General features: G+C 45.7%; 1 protein-coding gene across 1 annotated transcript in view; it reads left to right on the forward strand.

Annotated features, from left to right (window-relative positions):
• LOC144785399 (fibroblast growth factor receptor substrate 2-like) overlaps window positions 1-13,268 on the forward strand; it is a 195,021-nt gene extending 181,753 nt beyond the window's left edge. Inside the window, exon 6 of the mRNA XM_078664335.1 lies at window positions 12,203-13,268. Coding sequence (XP_078520461.1) covers window positions 12,203-12,997 — 795 coding nt within the window. The 3' untranslated portion in view covers window positions 12,998-13,268. The remainder of the gene's footprint in view (window positions 1-12,202) is intronic.
• Window positions 13,269-14,072: the final 804 nt, after the last annotated feature.

Below are 14,072 nucleotides of genomic sequence, written 5' to 3' on the forward strand. Positions count from 1 at the left end.
CATCATGGGTTGGTTGAGGAAGAAGAGGAGAGTGATTATTTCATTGCATTTCTAAGGTCAGTTACGTTTAACTACATGAATGGCATGAAAGTCATCTGCATGGCTTGGAAATGGCTTCCCATCAAACAATCTCAGATAGTTGGCCTATACCTGTGTTTCTCTCTCATGTACTAAACAATCATGTCCTTTGGAAGTGCTCCATCCTTTTGCTTTTCTGTTTGGCAGGGTTCTGGTGATAGGGGGGAGCACCCAAATTGTACTCATTTGAAGTGAGACAGACTACTAGCCCATCAACCCAGGCTGCATGGTGACTGGTCTTAGTAGATTAATACTGTATGGGCACAAGGTGTTCAACTGGTACCACTCAGGTAAAGTGCCTATTGGCTGTTTAGTGCTCCAAACTGTGGTCTCTTGCCCACATCGTGTATGGACATTAACCGCATGCGTGCGGGCGGAATTCCGCTCGTACGTGGAGTTTTGCGAAAGCGCATGTTACGTGACGAGCTGGGCTCGTCATCAGCGTAGCAGGAGGCTACCTCATGACGAGCCCAGCTCGTCATCAGCGTGGAAGGGGGTTAAGTATGTGTTGATTATTGATACATGGTGAATGGTAGGGCACCTTTGAGGCCAGGGACGTACTCCACAAGTTAGCGTCCATCCTTCAACAGTCTGTCTTAGTCCATGGTCACATGGTAGCCTTTACATAATGCTACATAAACACATCTATGACATCAGTTGTGATTGGTGGATGGGATAAAATTGCCAGTGTATTCCCTTAGTTAAATTAGGTGTAATCCTACTCTAGTGAAACCCACGTATATCCTGCTTCCTAAGTTGTTACTGGTCTCCGATGCAATGAGAACAGATGGAGAGTCCTGTCTGACCTGGAAGCAACAAAACAACCTCTATAAATCCATAGTGATCGGACATGTGATTCTTGACTTCAGAATCCATCTACAAAACGTTGTGCAACTAAAGCACTTTTCCAGTGTTCCACTGCCGTTAATGCAAGATTTGAATACTGATTCATGCCCTGGATAATGCCCCAAAGCGTTTTGAATACAGAAGGAGGAACAGTGTCGCAACTATATATAGACATCATTCCGTCGATGAACCACCGCGGTATGACAGGGAAAGTGGGGACTCAAGGCGTTAAAGGTTATTCGAGGGCAGGGGCAGTAGGTGAGACACAGATGTTTCCTCTGTATACATTCCATTTGTCCCAAATTGCTGGGACAACCCCGTGCAACATACACTATCTTTTCTTTAAGCATGCACAAATCCATGTCCGCCTTCCAGGAAGTCAAAGTAGGCTACACTCCAGACCCCCCACAGCAGGGTGATGTTATGCAACACTTTCTTGTGCATGGTTGATATTGTGTGAACTATGTGGAAAACACATGCAATCATGCTCAATGGTGGAACTGGGCTCCAACCATTTGAAGGCAAACTTATGGTTCAGCTTAAGCATGTTGGCCCTAAGTTGGCAGGGTATGCCCAGACGTGGGTCCCTTGCTCACTTTGCCACTGGATTCAAGCTATCCTGGCTGATGACGGCTGATTAGCCAGAAACCGGTACCAGGACGCTTGTTTCTGGTCCAGGGAAGATATGGCTTGGCAGTTCGGACTGGACTGTTCACATGAGGCACAGGGTTTGACTGATTTGCATATGGCCATGTCTGAACTGGGGTGGCGGAGTGAGATTATTATTATTATTATTAACGAATTTTGTACCGCGCACGGTTACCCAGAGGCATCCCAGCGCTTATAGAGAATCAGAGCAAGTTGCCTATGTGAAACAGAACAGATTTAGAATTATTCTGGAAATAGATAAGTTTTCAAATGTTTCCTGAACCTGAGCAGGTTTGGTTCAGAGCGTAGTGAGAGTGGGAGGGAGTTCCAGGCGTGTGCAGTATGAATAGAGAAGCTCCTGCCACCTGAACGGGCTCTCCTAATTCTCTTTATCTGAAGGAGGTGTTTATTATTGGAGCGTAAGGCTCTGGTGGGCTTATATGGCTGAATCATGTCCTTCAGAATAGCAGGTCCTTTCCCCTGCATGCTCTTGTGAGCAATACAGAGGGCTTTGAAGGTCACTCTCTCTTTGACCGGGAGCCAATGGAGTGCCTTTAGAGCGGGCCTGGCTGATTGCCTGGCCGGAACGTTCCGCAGCAGCCTGGCTGCCGCGTTCTGCACTTGTTGCAGGATTTTGAACGTTGATTCCGGTGCTCCGAGAAAGAGTGCATTACTGTAGTCCAGGCGTGAGATGATTAGACCTTGGACTAACAACTTCCGGGAGAGTTCAGGTAAGAGGGGGAGAACCTTACGGGCCGAACGGAGCAGTCCATAACACACGCCAGCGATCTTCTTGGCGTGTGTCCTAAAGGACAGATCAGGCTCCAGCCAGACCCCCAGGCTCTTAATCTCCTTCTTTGGGTCAGGCGGAGTGCCCATACAGTTGGGCCAGCTGCTCGGCGAGAGGGCAAAGCTTGAGTGGCCCAAGATCATCAGCTCAGTTTTTGAGCCATTCAATTTGAGCGATGACCTGGTCATCCAGTCAAACACCTCTCTTAGGCATGAATGGAGCGTTTCAGGCTGTTTCTCCAGCTGTGTCAGACCCACCACTAGCTGAGTGTCGTCCGCATAGCTTATGGTCTTAAAGCCAAACGGAGACACCACACCCTCCAGGGGTGCCATATACACGTTAAATAACGTAGGGCTCAGGGATGAGCCCTGAGGCACCCCACAGTGAAGTGGAAGGGGAGGAGATTTTGCGTTGCCTTCCCAAACCTCGAAGGTACGCCCCTCCAGAAAAGAGGCCAGCCATTCCAGGGCCGCTCCTGCGACTCCTGTCTCTGCTAGGCGTTGTGTCAACACTCCATGGTTGACAGTATCGAAGGCCGCACTTAGGTCCAGGAGGATCACTGCCACTGACCCCCCTGTATCCAAAGTGCTTCTGGCCTCCTCTACAACTGCTAGCAGAGCCGTGTCGGTTCCATGACCCGGTCGGAATCCCGTCTGGGAGTCTCTCAACCGACCATTCTCCTCGAGAAAGTTGGACAGTTGGCGGTTAACCAGTTTCTCGGCAACCTTACTAATCCCTGGTAGCAAGGAGATGGGCCTGAAATTGGCTAAGTTCTGTGGATCTAAGCCAGGCTTCTTCAGAAGCGCTTTAACGACTGCGCTCTTCCAGTCTGGCGGTACCGTGCCATGAGCGAAGGAGAGATTGACCAAATCGGTCAAAGGCTCTCCTATCGATGGGGCAGATAAAGAATATGATGGATTAAACCAAGATCAGTTGACTGGGGGTGAGTGCTTGCAATGTTTAACACTCCGTCCATCATCCTCTTTTGTTTTGCTAAGCATGAAGAGAAGCAGAGCGTTTTATGAGAGATAGATCTGCATTTTCAAACACGGACCATCATCTTGGTGGTTGTGCGTGGTTGGTAAGTGGTAGGTTTATTGTCTGGGATGTATGAAAAGTATCATGTTAAAGGTTCAGCTCCAATTGTGCAGTCTTGAAGGTGAGCTATGCATGGAGAATGTCAGAAAAGTGTAAAATAGATGGAAACAAACTTGTGGATCATCCTCTAATCTGATGTAAATATGATCCTATGTGTGGGAACAGCAATGACAATCCCTTCAATAATAACCGAAGACAGGCCATACAATAAGCCAGACTCCTTTTATTGTGTCCATAACGCCCGAGAGACTTCAACAGGAGACTGTGATGCTATCTGACCATCAGACATACAAACAATGTGATGGGTCGGCTAGTACCATGCTACTAAATCAATAATAATAATCACAAACACATTGGACATATGCAGCTTGCAAATATGAACCCAAATAGGGTTATAAAGAAAATATATTCAAAAGTTAATGCAAGTCTTTATTTGAATTTGATAGACATTACACACCAGCCCTATTTCTGAGAGAATATACTTCAGTGCTATTTCTGAGAAAAAAATCTCAGAGGACAAGAGATCTGAATTTAATAGTCAATCAAAAGACACCAAAATATATTGTCCAGTTCAGGGGTTATCTTGCTAAAATAAAAACCTTTATTTTCACCTCAAAACGAAAGGATGCACAGTTCAAACATGAACTGACGTGTGTATGCCCAGATGTGTGAATGCCCAGACGTGTGTCCTGTGCACATGAGACCCAACTGATGAGACCTAATTTGGGCAGAACCGGTCTCAGTTGGTTGTGTTCTGGTTGAGGGAAGATCTGGTCAGGTAGTTCAGCCTGGACTGTTCCTATTGGAGCAGGGTCAAGACTGGTTTGCATATGACTGGGTTCAAACTGACTAGGCATAGTGTACAAAGTAACGGCGACTGGGATGCCGTCACAAGTAATTACCAGCTGCTGAACTTAATGCAAGTATTCCATCCACCACTTTTTGTATACTTCATGTTGGTTTAAAGACATGATTGGTGTGCCTTTCAAGTCATGGAACAAGTTCCCTACCTTGCACTTTTATGGGCAGGCCTAGGCATTTTCTGACCCGTTTGATTAAAAATAAAACCGTCATTCCTAGTTTGCAGTCTGGCATCTAGGGCAGGAGTGCAAGTCTGTATACTATGTAGGGGACATTCCCTTCCAAACATTGTCTACATGGTTTAATTAAACTTCCCAATTCAGTGCCTCTGCAAAGTCCAGTTCAGACCCACAGCACCCATTTAAACTACCCTCATTCCCATCTCATTTTCACAACTCCATCACGACCTCTTCCAAACCCCCTTCGACAAAGTCTTTACAAGCCCCCTTATCCATGGGCAAAAAGGCCCACAATCAATTCCCCAAAAGCTCTCTGATCCCTTCCACTAACCCTCTGATCCCTTCCACGAACTACCGAGTCTATAGGCCTGGTACCAGCAGCTCTTGGGATCCCCTCGCTGTTCACAGCCCCTGAGCTAGTGTCATTAGTCATGGAAGCCTTGCTGGTCCACACAGGCTCCAAGAATCCTGTAGTTCTAAAAGCTCATCTGACCTGTTTGTCTCTCTCTGTAGTAGATTGTATAGCCCTCTTCTGGGCCTCGGAGACTGTCCAAGCTTTCTGCAAGTACTCAGTTCAGTTCTGCCAGCCTCACCCATAAGAACCCATATGCTCCTCTCTTTAAATGCTGTTTACACTTCTTTTGATTTAAGACCTCATCCAGCCCAATCTGTCAGCACCACAACCTTTCACCTTTCCCTCAAACCTTCAGGCACCTTCTTTTTTGCCAGCACTTAGAGCCTCTAAACCAGTGCTTAGGCCTACCCATTCATTAATTTTCAGTACCAACTCTTCAGCAACTGAGGCACTCACCTGACTAGTGAAAATATATGTTTGGGCTATCCTTAACTAGCCCTACACAGACACTTGGCTAGGTCACCCATGTTGGTCTTGGCATTAAGACCTCCCTCCAGCACTCCGTCAACCTTCAACTTGCCCTGTTGTCCTCAGTTGCTCACATGTTCCAGCTTTCACTCCCCACTGTCTCCTTGTCCTCAGCCTTGCTGCTCTTCAAGAGTCCGTTCGCTCTTTTGTAAGTCCTCAATTACTCACATGTTTCAGCTTTCCCACTGTCTCTCAGGTCCCCAGCCTTGTACTCTTCAAGAGTCTGATAACACTTTTGCAAGCCCTGAAAAACCAATGAACCCAACTGTTGCCCCTTCATCATCCCAGAAAGCCTACTATGCCTCTCACAGTCTCAGAATACTTTGTTCTGATTTTTCTATTAGCTCCAAGAGCCCAGACTGCTACTGTACAGTCTCTGCCAGTGTCATATATCTTCCAAGCATTTCCTCAGATTTAACCATCACAACTACACCCATCTTCTAATTCCTCTGACAGCCAAGAGTTTTGCAGAATGTTCTGCCAGTTTTGATATTGAGAACCTCTTTGGTGGCATTCAAACACTTCTTCCACATATGCACCTCTACTACCCTTTAACTTGCACGCAGAGCTCTGCCTACGACTGTTTTAGGGCTGACGCTACCTCTACTAACCTTGATTCTCAGTGCTACCACAGCTGGTAGGGCCCTTTGTTGCTCATAGTCCCCCTGTAGGTCATCTGAGACCATCTATGGGTCTTACTGGAGTTCCTCCTGCTAGTCTAAGCCTTCTTCTGTGTTTGAGCTCCCCTTTGCTGATTTCCACAACCCTTTGACTACCTTTGTTAGCCACTAATAATTTCTATTTTCTTCAGCCATCTGAGATTTTTAACAGTTTCTTCCATCCTTCACAGACCACAACCCTTTTCACTCATCCACATTCAGTCTCCTCTGCCAAGTACCTATCTTTCTGCCACTGATCCACCCTGAGACCACTATGCCAGCATCAGACAGTATCTGCTGCTACTCCGAGCTCCAGAGCGGACTGTATTCAATTTTTATCCACTTTGCAATCTGTGATATTTCGGTCCATTCTTACCATCAGTGCTTTAAGTTGCCTAAATGGGCGAGGGTCTCCAGCGGTTGACATCATAGGAAGCATGACTAAGAACACTTTATGAGAGGGTATCCTACTACATATGATGGAGAATCATATAGGTTTCTTCCTCCGCCAAATCTTCCATTTCCTCCTGATTGTTTTGTATGTCTAGGTCTTGGTCTTCCAACTGATCTTGTTTCAAGTCCTCGTTTATTGGGTTGTTCTGATCTTCATGGGCTTCCTCCTCTCATTAGTCCCCTGGCCCTGTTCCCCCCTCAGTATTGGTTTCGAAAATGTGGTGATCCTGATTATAGTCCTTCCTGACTCTGGTCTTCCAGTCCTGCTCTTTCCTGGTTCTTCCTGGTATTGGTTCTTCAGCTCTCTTTTACCCCTTGTCCTGGTCCCACTGATACTCCCTATCCTGATCCTTCTTGTCCTATCCTTCCTTAGCATGGCACTCTTAGTCCTCCTGATGTGGGTAATTCTGATGCTCTTGGTCTTGTTCCATGTAGTCCCTAGTACTACATCCTGTTCGTCCACTTAGTCTTCCTGGTTCTTCTTGTCCTGGTATCCCTGATCTTCATCAACCTGGTCCTTCTACACTAGTTGTTGGTTCTTCTGCTCCACTTGGTAGTCCAGATCCTGGTCCTTTTGGCTATGGTCTCATGGTTCCCCTGTCCATGGTGTTGCATACGCTGATCCTTCTAGCTTGTCTAATCGTCGTCAGTCTGGTCCTAATATCCCTAGTCCACCTGCTCCTGATCTCCTTAAACCTCCTCTATCTGGTCATTATACTCCTGGTCTTGAACGTCCAAGTTCTCCTGCTTCTTGTAATCCTAGTTTCAGGCTAACTCGTCCTCATAGTCCTTGTTCTGGTCATCCTGTTACTCCTGGCAATCCTGTCCTAACTACCGAGCTTGGTGGTTTGGCTCCTGCCATCCTTGTCCTGGTTCCCCTTGCCTTAGTCCTCTTTACCATGGTGGTCTTGTCATTGTATGCCAGGTCTTGATCCTTTGTGGTCTCTGTGTGTTCGGATCTTCCTCATTTCCTTGGTTGTGGTTCCAATGGTCCTACTTGCTGTGGTTCTCTGAACTCTTGTGCTTTTTGCTGTGGTTGGCAAGGCCTCTGCTCCTGATCCTCAAAGTCCTGTTCTTATAGTCTTCCTCACCCTGGTTCTGGTTTAGCTTGTTGTGGTTTTCCTATTCCTGGTCCTTGGAGTCCTTGTTCGCCTGCTAATTTTGTGCCTCCTGGACTTGATCTGTTTGCTCTTGGCCTTCCTTGTTCAGAGATATGAAGGCCCAGTCCACTTGGTCCTGGTCCTCCTGGTCCTTTGAGGCCCAAACTCTTCTAAACCTTCCTTGTCCGCTAAACCTGGTTTCTCTTATCTTTGTCCTCTAATCCTCCGATCCTCCTCATTCTGTTCGTCTCATGATTCCTGGTACCCCCATCTCCTGGCTCTGTGGTCCTCTGTGACCTGGTCCTCTTAGAGCTTATTCTTCTGGCTTGGGTTACCTCGCTCCCTGGTCTGATCATTCTGGTTCTCTATGATCTGGTCCTCCTGGCCCTGCTTCTATTGCTGTTTTTCATATTTATTTTCCTTTGCATACTTTTGTGCCTTCTAGACCTAATCTTCCTAGTTCTGGTTCTTATAGTGGACCTTGGTCTTCTAGACCTGATCCTCTTAGTCATGGGTTTATTGGTCCAGGTCCTCATGATCCTTCTTGTTTTTGGCCTCTCATGCTGGTAATCAGAAACCCTGTCTTCTGGCTATCTTAGCCCTTTGTGGACCCTTGAGCCCGTGCGTTTTTTGGTTCTGTTTCTTTTTGTCCCTCTTGACCCTGGTTACCTTGTGCTGATTTCTCCCGCCCTATATTACTCACCTCCTATTCCTGGTATTGCAGTGCCTGATCCTGCGGGTCCCCTGGGCTCATCTGGCCTCTTGTGTCCAGCTGGAAGTGCATCTACTGGTCCTTTTGATCCAGGCTCTTCGTGTTCAGGTGCTCATGAGGCTGGTCTTTTTAGCCCTAATCCTCCAGCCCACACTTTTTTTTTTTTTATTTCTTTAGTTTTATATAGCGCGAACTAGACCCGAGGCATCGGGTATCCGAGCGCTTTACATGAGCACCAGTTTCGTTACACTAGGACACATTCATTTTTGTTAGGCACGGGGCGAATAAGTGATTTGCCCAGAATCACAGGGTGTTGAGCGTCATAGCCGAGACTCCAACCTGGTTCCCCAGCTTCGAGATTGACTGCTCTAGCCATAAGGCTACATCCTCTCCACACGTGTCCATCCTCCATGGGCTTTCTGGCTCTTGTTGGGCTTTTTAACATTTGGTCCTTCTCACTCTAGTCCTGCTACACCAGGTCCTGGCTGCTCTGCTCCACTTGGTACACCAGGCTCCGGTTTCCCAAATGCTGATCTTTATAGCTTTTGTAGCCCTGTTCCCAGTCCTTCTGGTTCTGATCCTCTTAGTCCTCCTTGCTCTGGTCCCACTGGTCTTCCTACTCCCTGTCCTGCCTATCCTGAGTTCCTGGTCCATCTAGCTAATTACCCTCCTGGTCCTGATTTTCACAGCCCTCCTCAATCTGGTCCCGATTCTCCTTCTCCAAGTTTTCCTTGTCCTCCTGCTGCTTGTCCTCATGGTTCTGCAATAACTTGTCCAGTCCTACTGCGGATCAGCCTGGCTTTCCTCAGTTTGGATTGTCTAGGACCTCCTGACCTTGCTAGCTTTAGAACTTCCAGGTCCTGGACTTCCAAGTCTTGGTCCTTCTGGTAGTCATTCCCAGATACTCCAACCCCTGGTCCTCTGGATCCTGGGCCTCCTGTTTCACAGGCTCCCGGTCCTAGCCCCTTTTCTCTTCCTTACCCAAATTCTGGTCCCGCAGTCCTCCTGGTCTTGATCCCCTGGTTTATCTAGTACCCCTTGGTTACTGTTCCAAATCTTTCTGCTCCTGCTGCCTTGGTCCATGTAGTCCAGCTTTTCCTAATACTGGTATTCCTTTGTATGGTCTTCCTGCGCTGGCCTTCTGGTGGTGTCCCATTGGCCTTGGTTGCCCTAGCCCTTCTCTTTCCCAAGGTCCTCTTACTTCATCCTAGTCTTACTATTCCTCCTGGCCACCTGGTTTGCCTGTTCCACGCGGACCTCTCTGTCCTGGTCCTTGTAATGGTGTCCTTGGCCCAGTGGCTCTGATCCTCCTGGTTCCCATGGTGTGGGCCACCCTGGTTCAATTAGTCCTTGTCACCCTGGATTAGGATTGTCCTTAATCTGACCCTCCTAGACAAGTCCTGCTAACCCTGGACGTTTCCTCTTGTGATCTTCCCGTTCCTGGCCTTTCTGATTCTGGTCTTCTGTGATCTGATCTTTGTGGTTCTGATCCTCCTGACCCTCTTGTCCACTATTCTCCTGGTACTGGTACTCTTCTGTCCACCTAGATTTTCTGCTCCGGGTCATGTTTGTCCTCATCCCTTGGTTTTGATTGGTGCTCAGAACCTTTCTAGCCCTGCAGGCCCAGGGCCTCCTTGTCCTCCTACCCCTAGTCCTTCTGGCTCTGTTCCTCCCGGTCATGGTGTCCTGTTCCACATCCCTCGATTCTTTTCACTGTAGTCCCAACACCCCTTGTCCTGTTTCTCCTGGTCCTGCCCCTTGGCCTATTGTTCCTAGTGCCCTCTGACCTTGCTCACCTGTTCCTCATGATTAGGAATCCCCTGACTTTCTAGTCCTTGGCCTCATGGCTTTGATCTTACTAACTCTCCTGGTGGTTCACTTCCTGGGCTTAATCATCATACTGGTCATTATCTTCCGCCTACCAGTACTACTCTTTCCTTCCCCAAGAGCAATGCACAATGACTTTACTTGAATATAGCATCCAAGCCTATATATCATTTTTGAATTCCAGACTTTCTTTACAAACCAGGCTGTTGGACAGATATTGAGCACCCAGTTGAGGCTGGGCTCAGCCCACTTAAAACACTGCTAATTAGCATGTTAAAAACAAAAGTACACTTCCAAAGACAATTTGGGCAGGCAAATAAAATGTAAGTGTGGGTGAAGGAGGAGGCTCATGACATGGGACCACTAAGTATCTATTCATGAAACCCACTCTGGTGGGTGAATAGTATGGCTGGCAGGTTAGTTAATAGACACTTACCTTGTAAATTGCTCAGATTGCTTGCTTACCTCTCCCCTGCTTTCATCTCCCCTGTTCAACAGTAGCCCCATTACTGTATCCCCACTCCTTTTATCCCATGCAATTGCTACAAAACACCATTTTCACAAAAATCATGAACTGCCTTATGTAAGTGCTCCTCCCTTTATGCCCAGTGGCTTCTGGCACAGATCAGGGGTGGCTGGGCGGAAGGTGGGTCGGGGGTAAATAAATCAACGTATCTCCTCGCCGTGTCCCACGTCTCTCCTCTGTTGTCTCTCCCGGCACAGAAACGGAGCACCCAGGAAGCACCCAGGTTGCCCTAAGCCAGTCACAATGCTGCAAAGCAGCGTTGTCATTGGTCTGAGTGCTCTGGTCCGGCGCCCAGGCAGGGCTTGGGAGCCTGGGCATGTTCTCCACCCAGGCTGTAATGCAGTCTGGGTTGAGAAAATTCAAAGTGAGCATGACTGTTTGGTCGTCCCAAGCCTTACGGCAAAACATTCATGCGCACTTACATAGTTCCACCACTCCTCTCACTGCTCTGAGAGCAGAACACCCCCGCCCGCAAAGCTTCCACAGCAGGAACAAATAAAATGATAATAACGAGTCATGATTTCATTTTTCCTTTATTCACACTGCTGCAAAACAGTTAGGTGACACTCCTTCTCCTAAGCGGAGGAGCCGCCACTGTTTGTGGGCTAGATACCACCTGTCTCTCTGCACTCCTTGTTTGCTGCTGATTGCCGGATGCTGCTATCTTGCCAGGACCAAGCTACTAAGCAAGAAAAATCATTCCTTTTTTTATTTTTTTTATTTATTTAGCTTTTATTTCAACAATCAGTCGCACATTGAGCAAGATAAATAACAAGAAAAATCATTCCTAAAAAGATCAAAATATGCACATGGTTATAGATAAAAAAGAAAAAAAATGACCCCAGTCCTCGAAAATCAAAAGGAGGTTTATGAAAGAAACATTTAGGTAACCAGAATTGAAAAATACTTTTTATGCTTTGCAGACAAAACTTTAAAGAGTCATGTGCAAAGAGCAAAATACTCCATTACTGCAACACACAATGTATATGCCTGAAGCTTCTAAAGAAGTATGATTTCTAAATGTTTTAATTTATTTTATGCCTATGTGAATGTATTTATTCATCATTGATTGTACTGCTTTTATCTGTAAGCAATTTAGCTTAATTCATGTATTTGCTGATGTACACACTTTCGTATATTTTAATATGCATTTACTTTCCTGCACGCCATTACAAGATGGCCACCATCCCTTTGTTGCCTGGAGTCCCTTTTATGTTGTGTCTGGCTAAATAAAGATCTTTTCCAACTATTTACCCACACGCTTGTCAAATAGTACCTAATCTCTGCTATTTAGCCTGCAGCTAAGAACTAAGTTTAAGACATTTAACCAGTGACTGGACAAATAGTGAAGATTACATACTATTTTGCCAGCGATAAATATCCACTTCCAAACTGTTCTCTTCAGGCCATATTCCAGCAGTTGATCAGGGTATTGAGATGCAGCTAGATGTGTTGATTACAGGACATTGAGTATCTAAAGGGGTACTGGTGATGGTTACGTAAATGGTTGACATTGTTTCTTCATTTCTGCTTATTTAACAGAAGCTGATGAAAGAGGATAAAGTAGATCACCTGCTCCTGGAACCAAGATCTGTGAATGGTGGAGCAGATCCTCCTGAAGATCAGAGCTTCGTAGGACATCGGCTTCTTATTGAACAGTACCATGGGCTGACGTGTTCTCCAAGACCCCAAGCCGAAAGAGAGGAGCTACGGACCCTTGAAAGCAGAACAACCATAAGAGACTCCAACTGCACTTTTTGGGACACTGGTTATGATAGTGATGAACGAAGAGATGCATCTTGCAACAGAAAGATGGGTTATGAGAACCTTCCTGGTTCAAAGTGCAGAAGACACTTTATGGCGTCTGTCAGCAGTTCAGACTCTCAGACCTACAGCATCGCTCAAAGGCAGTCTGCCCTGCTTAGCGACGACAGCGTGCCTTCCTCACCATCAATTTTTGAAGAAAAACTTGATTTAGGACATAAACCTCCCTCACCTGTAAATATCTGCAACAATTCAAAACAAGCTTTTCTGAAGGCCAGTTCCTCAGCTCAACTGTCCCTGAATAATCGTAGCTGTGCACCTGTATATTTCAACTTTGATATCCGACATCCAGGCCTAGATGACAAGCATCTAAACTACATTGAGGTGGAGTTGGAAAGTGGCTGTGACTCAGACAACCCCCAAACACCACAAAGTCCTTCTTCAGGTTCTCCAACAAACCAATTCTATTCTGAAGTAGACATTGAAAAAACAGCAGCCTTAGCTCGTATACGTAAAACTGTGCCCTTGGATGATGGCACCAGGAAAACAAGACACAGCCATCTGCCAATATGAACTTCATATATCACACGCTAAGTTCTGGTCTATAGGTTTTTTAATACATTTCCAATACTCTTTATAAAATCAAATTTGATCAAGGCATATATGGAGCACAAATATATTTTAAATGATCTAGATAATTTTGGAGCATGTCATACCTGGGTGGCCTTAAAGACTATGTGGCCAGGGTTTCAACAAATAATTATCATTCTGCCCCCCTTAAACACATTGCCACAAATGATGTTGGTATTATTACTATCATGCACTGTTACTGCTGCCGTTGTCATCTTGGGATGATGGGGTGTGGGGGAAGGGAGCTTGGGGGAGCGAGCTTGGGGGAGCATATCTTGAGCAAGAATATCTTACTTGTAAACCTGGGACAATTTTAGTGTTTTTAAATATATCTGCATTTCTGTGGGCTCTTATTGTATGATATTTATCTCTGAAACATATACTACTAGTCCTACATTCACAACCTTTGATCTTCAGGCACTTTTATGCTTTCTATTGTGAATTCTGGGTGCAAGTTGCTGATTCAGTTTGACTCACAAAGTCTGCAAATTGATGTGTAGCAGTGAGCCCGTGCCACAACCATCAACAACAACAACACAACAGCTATGACTGACAAACACAGATGCCAAATCAAACCGCTGTTTGGCACAGAAATTGCAAATATAGAATAGCCTAGTAAGACTAAGGTAAATGAGCTGACACATGCAGTATTTGTAATTATAACAATGGTAACGAGTGAGCTGTTAATTTCAATTCAACTGTTTCTAAAGCATTATGGGAAATTAAATCTCCAAACCATGCTTGTTGTTATATTTCGTTTTATAGATGCAGATAAAAACATTTGACTTATCAGAGGTAAAGTGAGTGCGTTGTATCAAGTTTGTTTATTTAATTTAGTTCTCGACTGAGAACAACCAATATTTTTTTTTAAATTACACTTAAAATAGTAAAATGTAATTCTAGTACAAAGTTAAAATAGATTTAAAAAATGTAAACATGTTGTAACGCACAAATTCATTAGGAGGTGCCTTACGAAGAGAAATCAGGTTCTGAACCGAGTTAATTTTACATTTTGTTC

Source organism: Lissotriton helveticus, chromosome 10 (assembly GCF_964261635.1).
Source record: "Lissotriton helveticus chromosome 10, aLisHel1.1, whole genome shotgun sequence".
Lineage (NCBI taxonomy): Eukaryota > Metazoa > Chordata > Amphibia > Caudata > Salamandridae > Lissotriton > Lissotriton helveticus.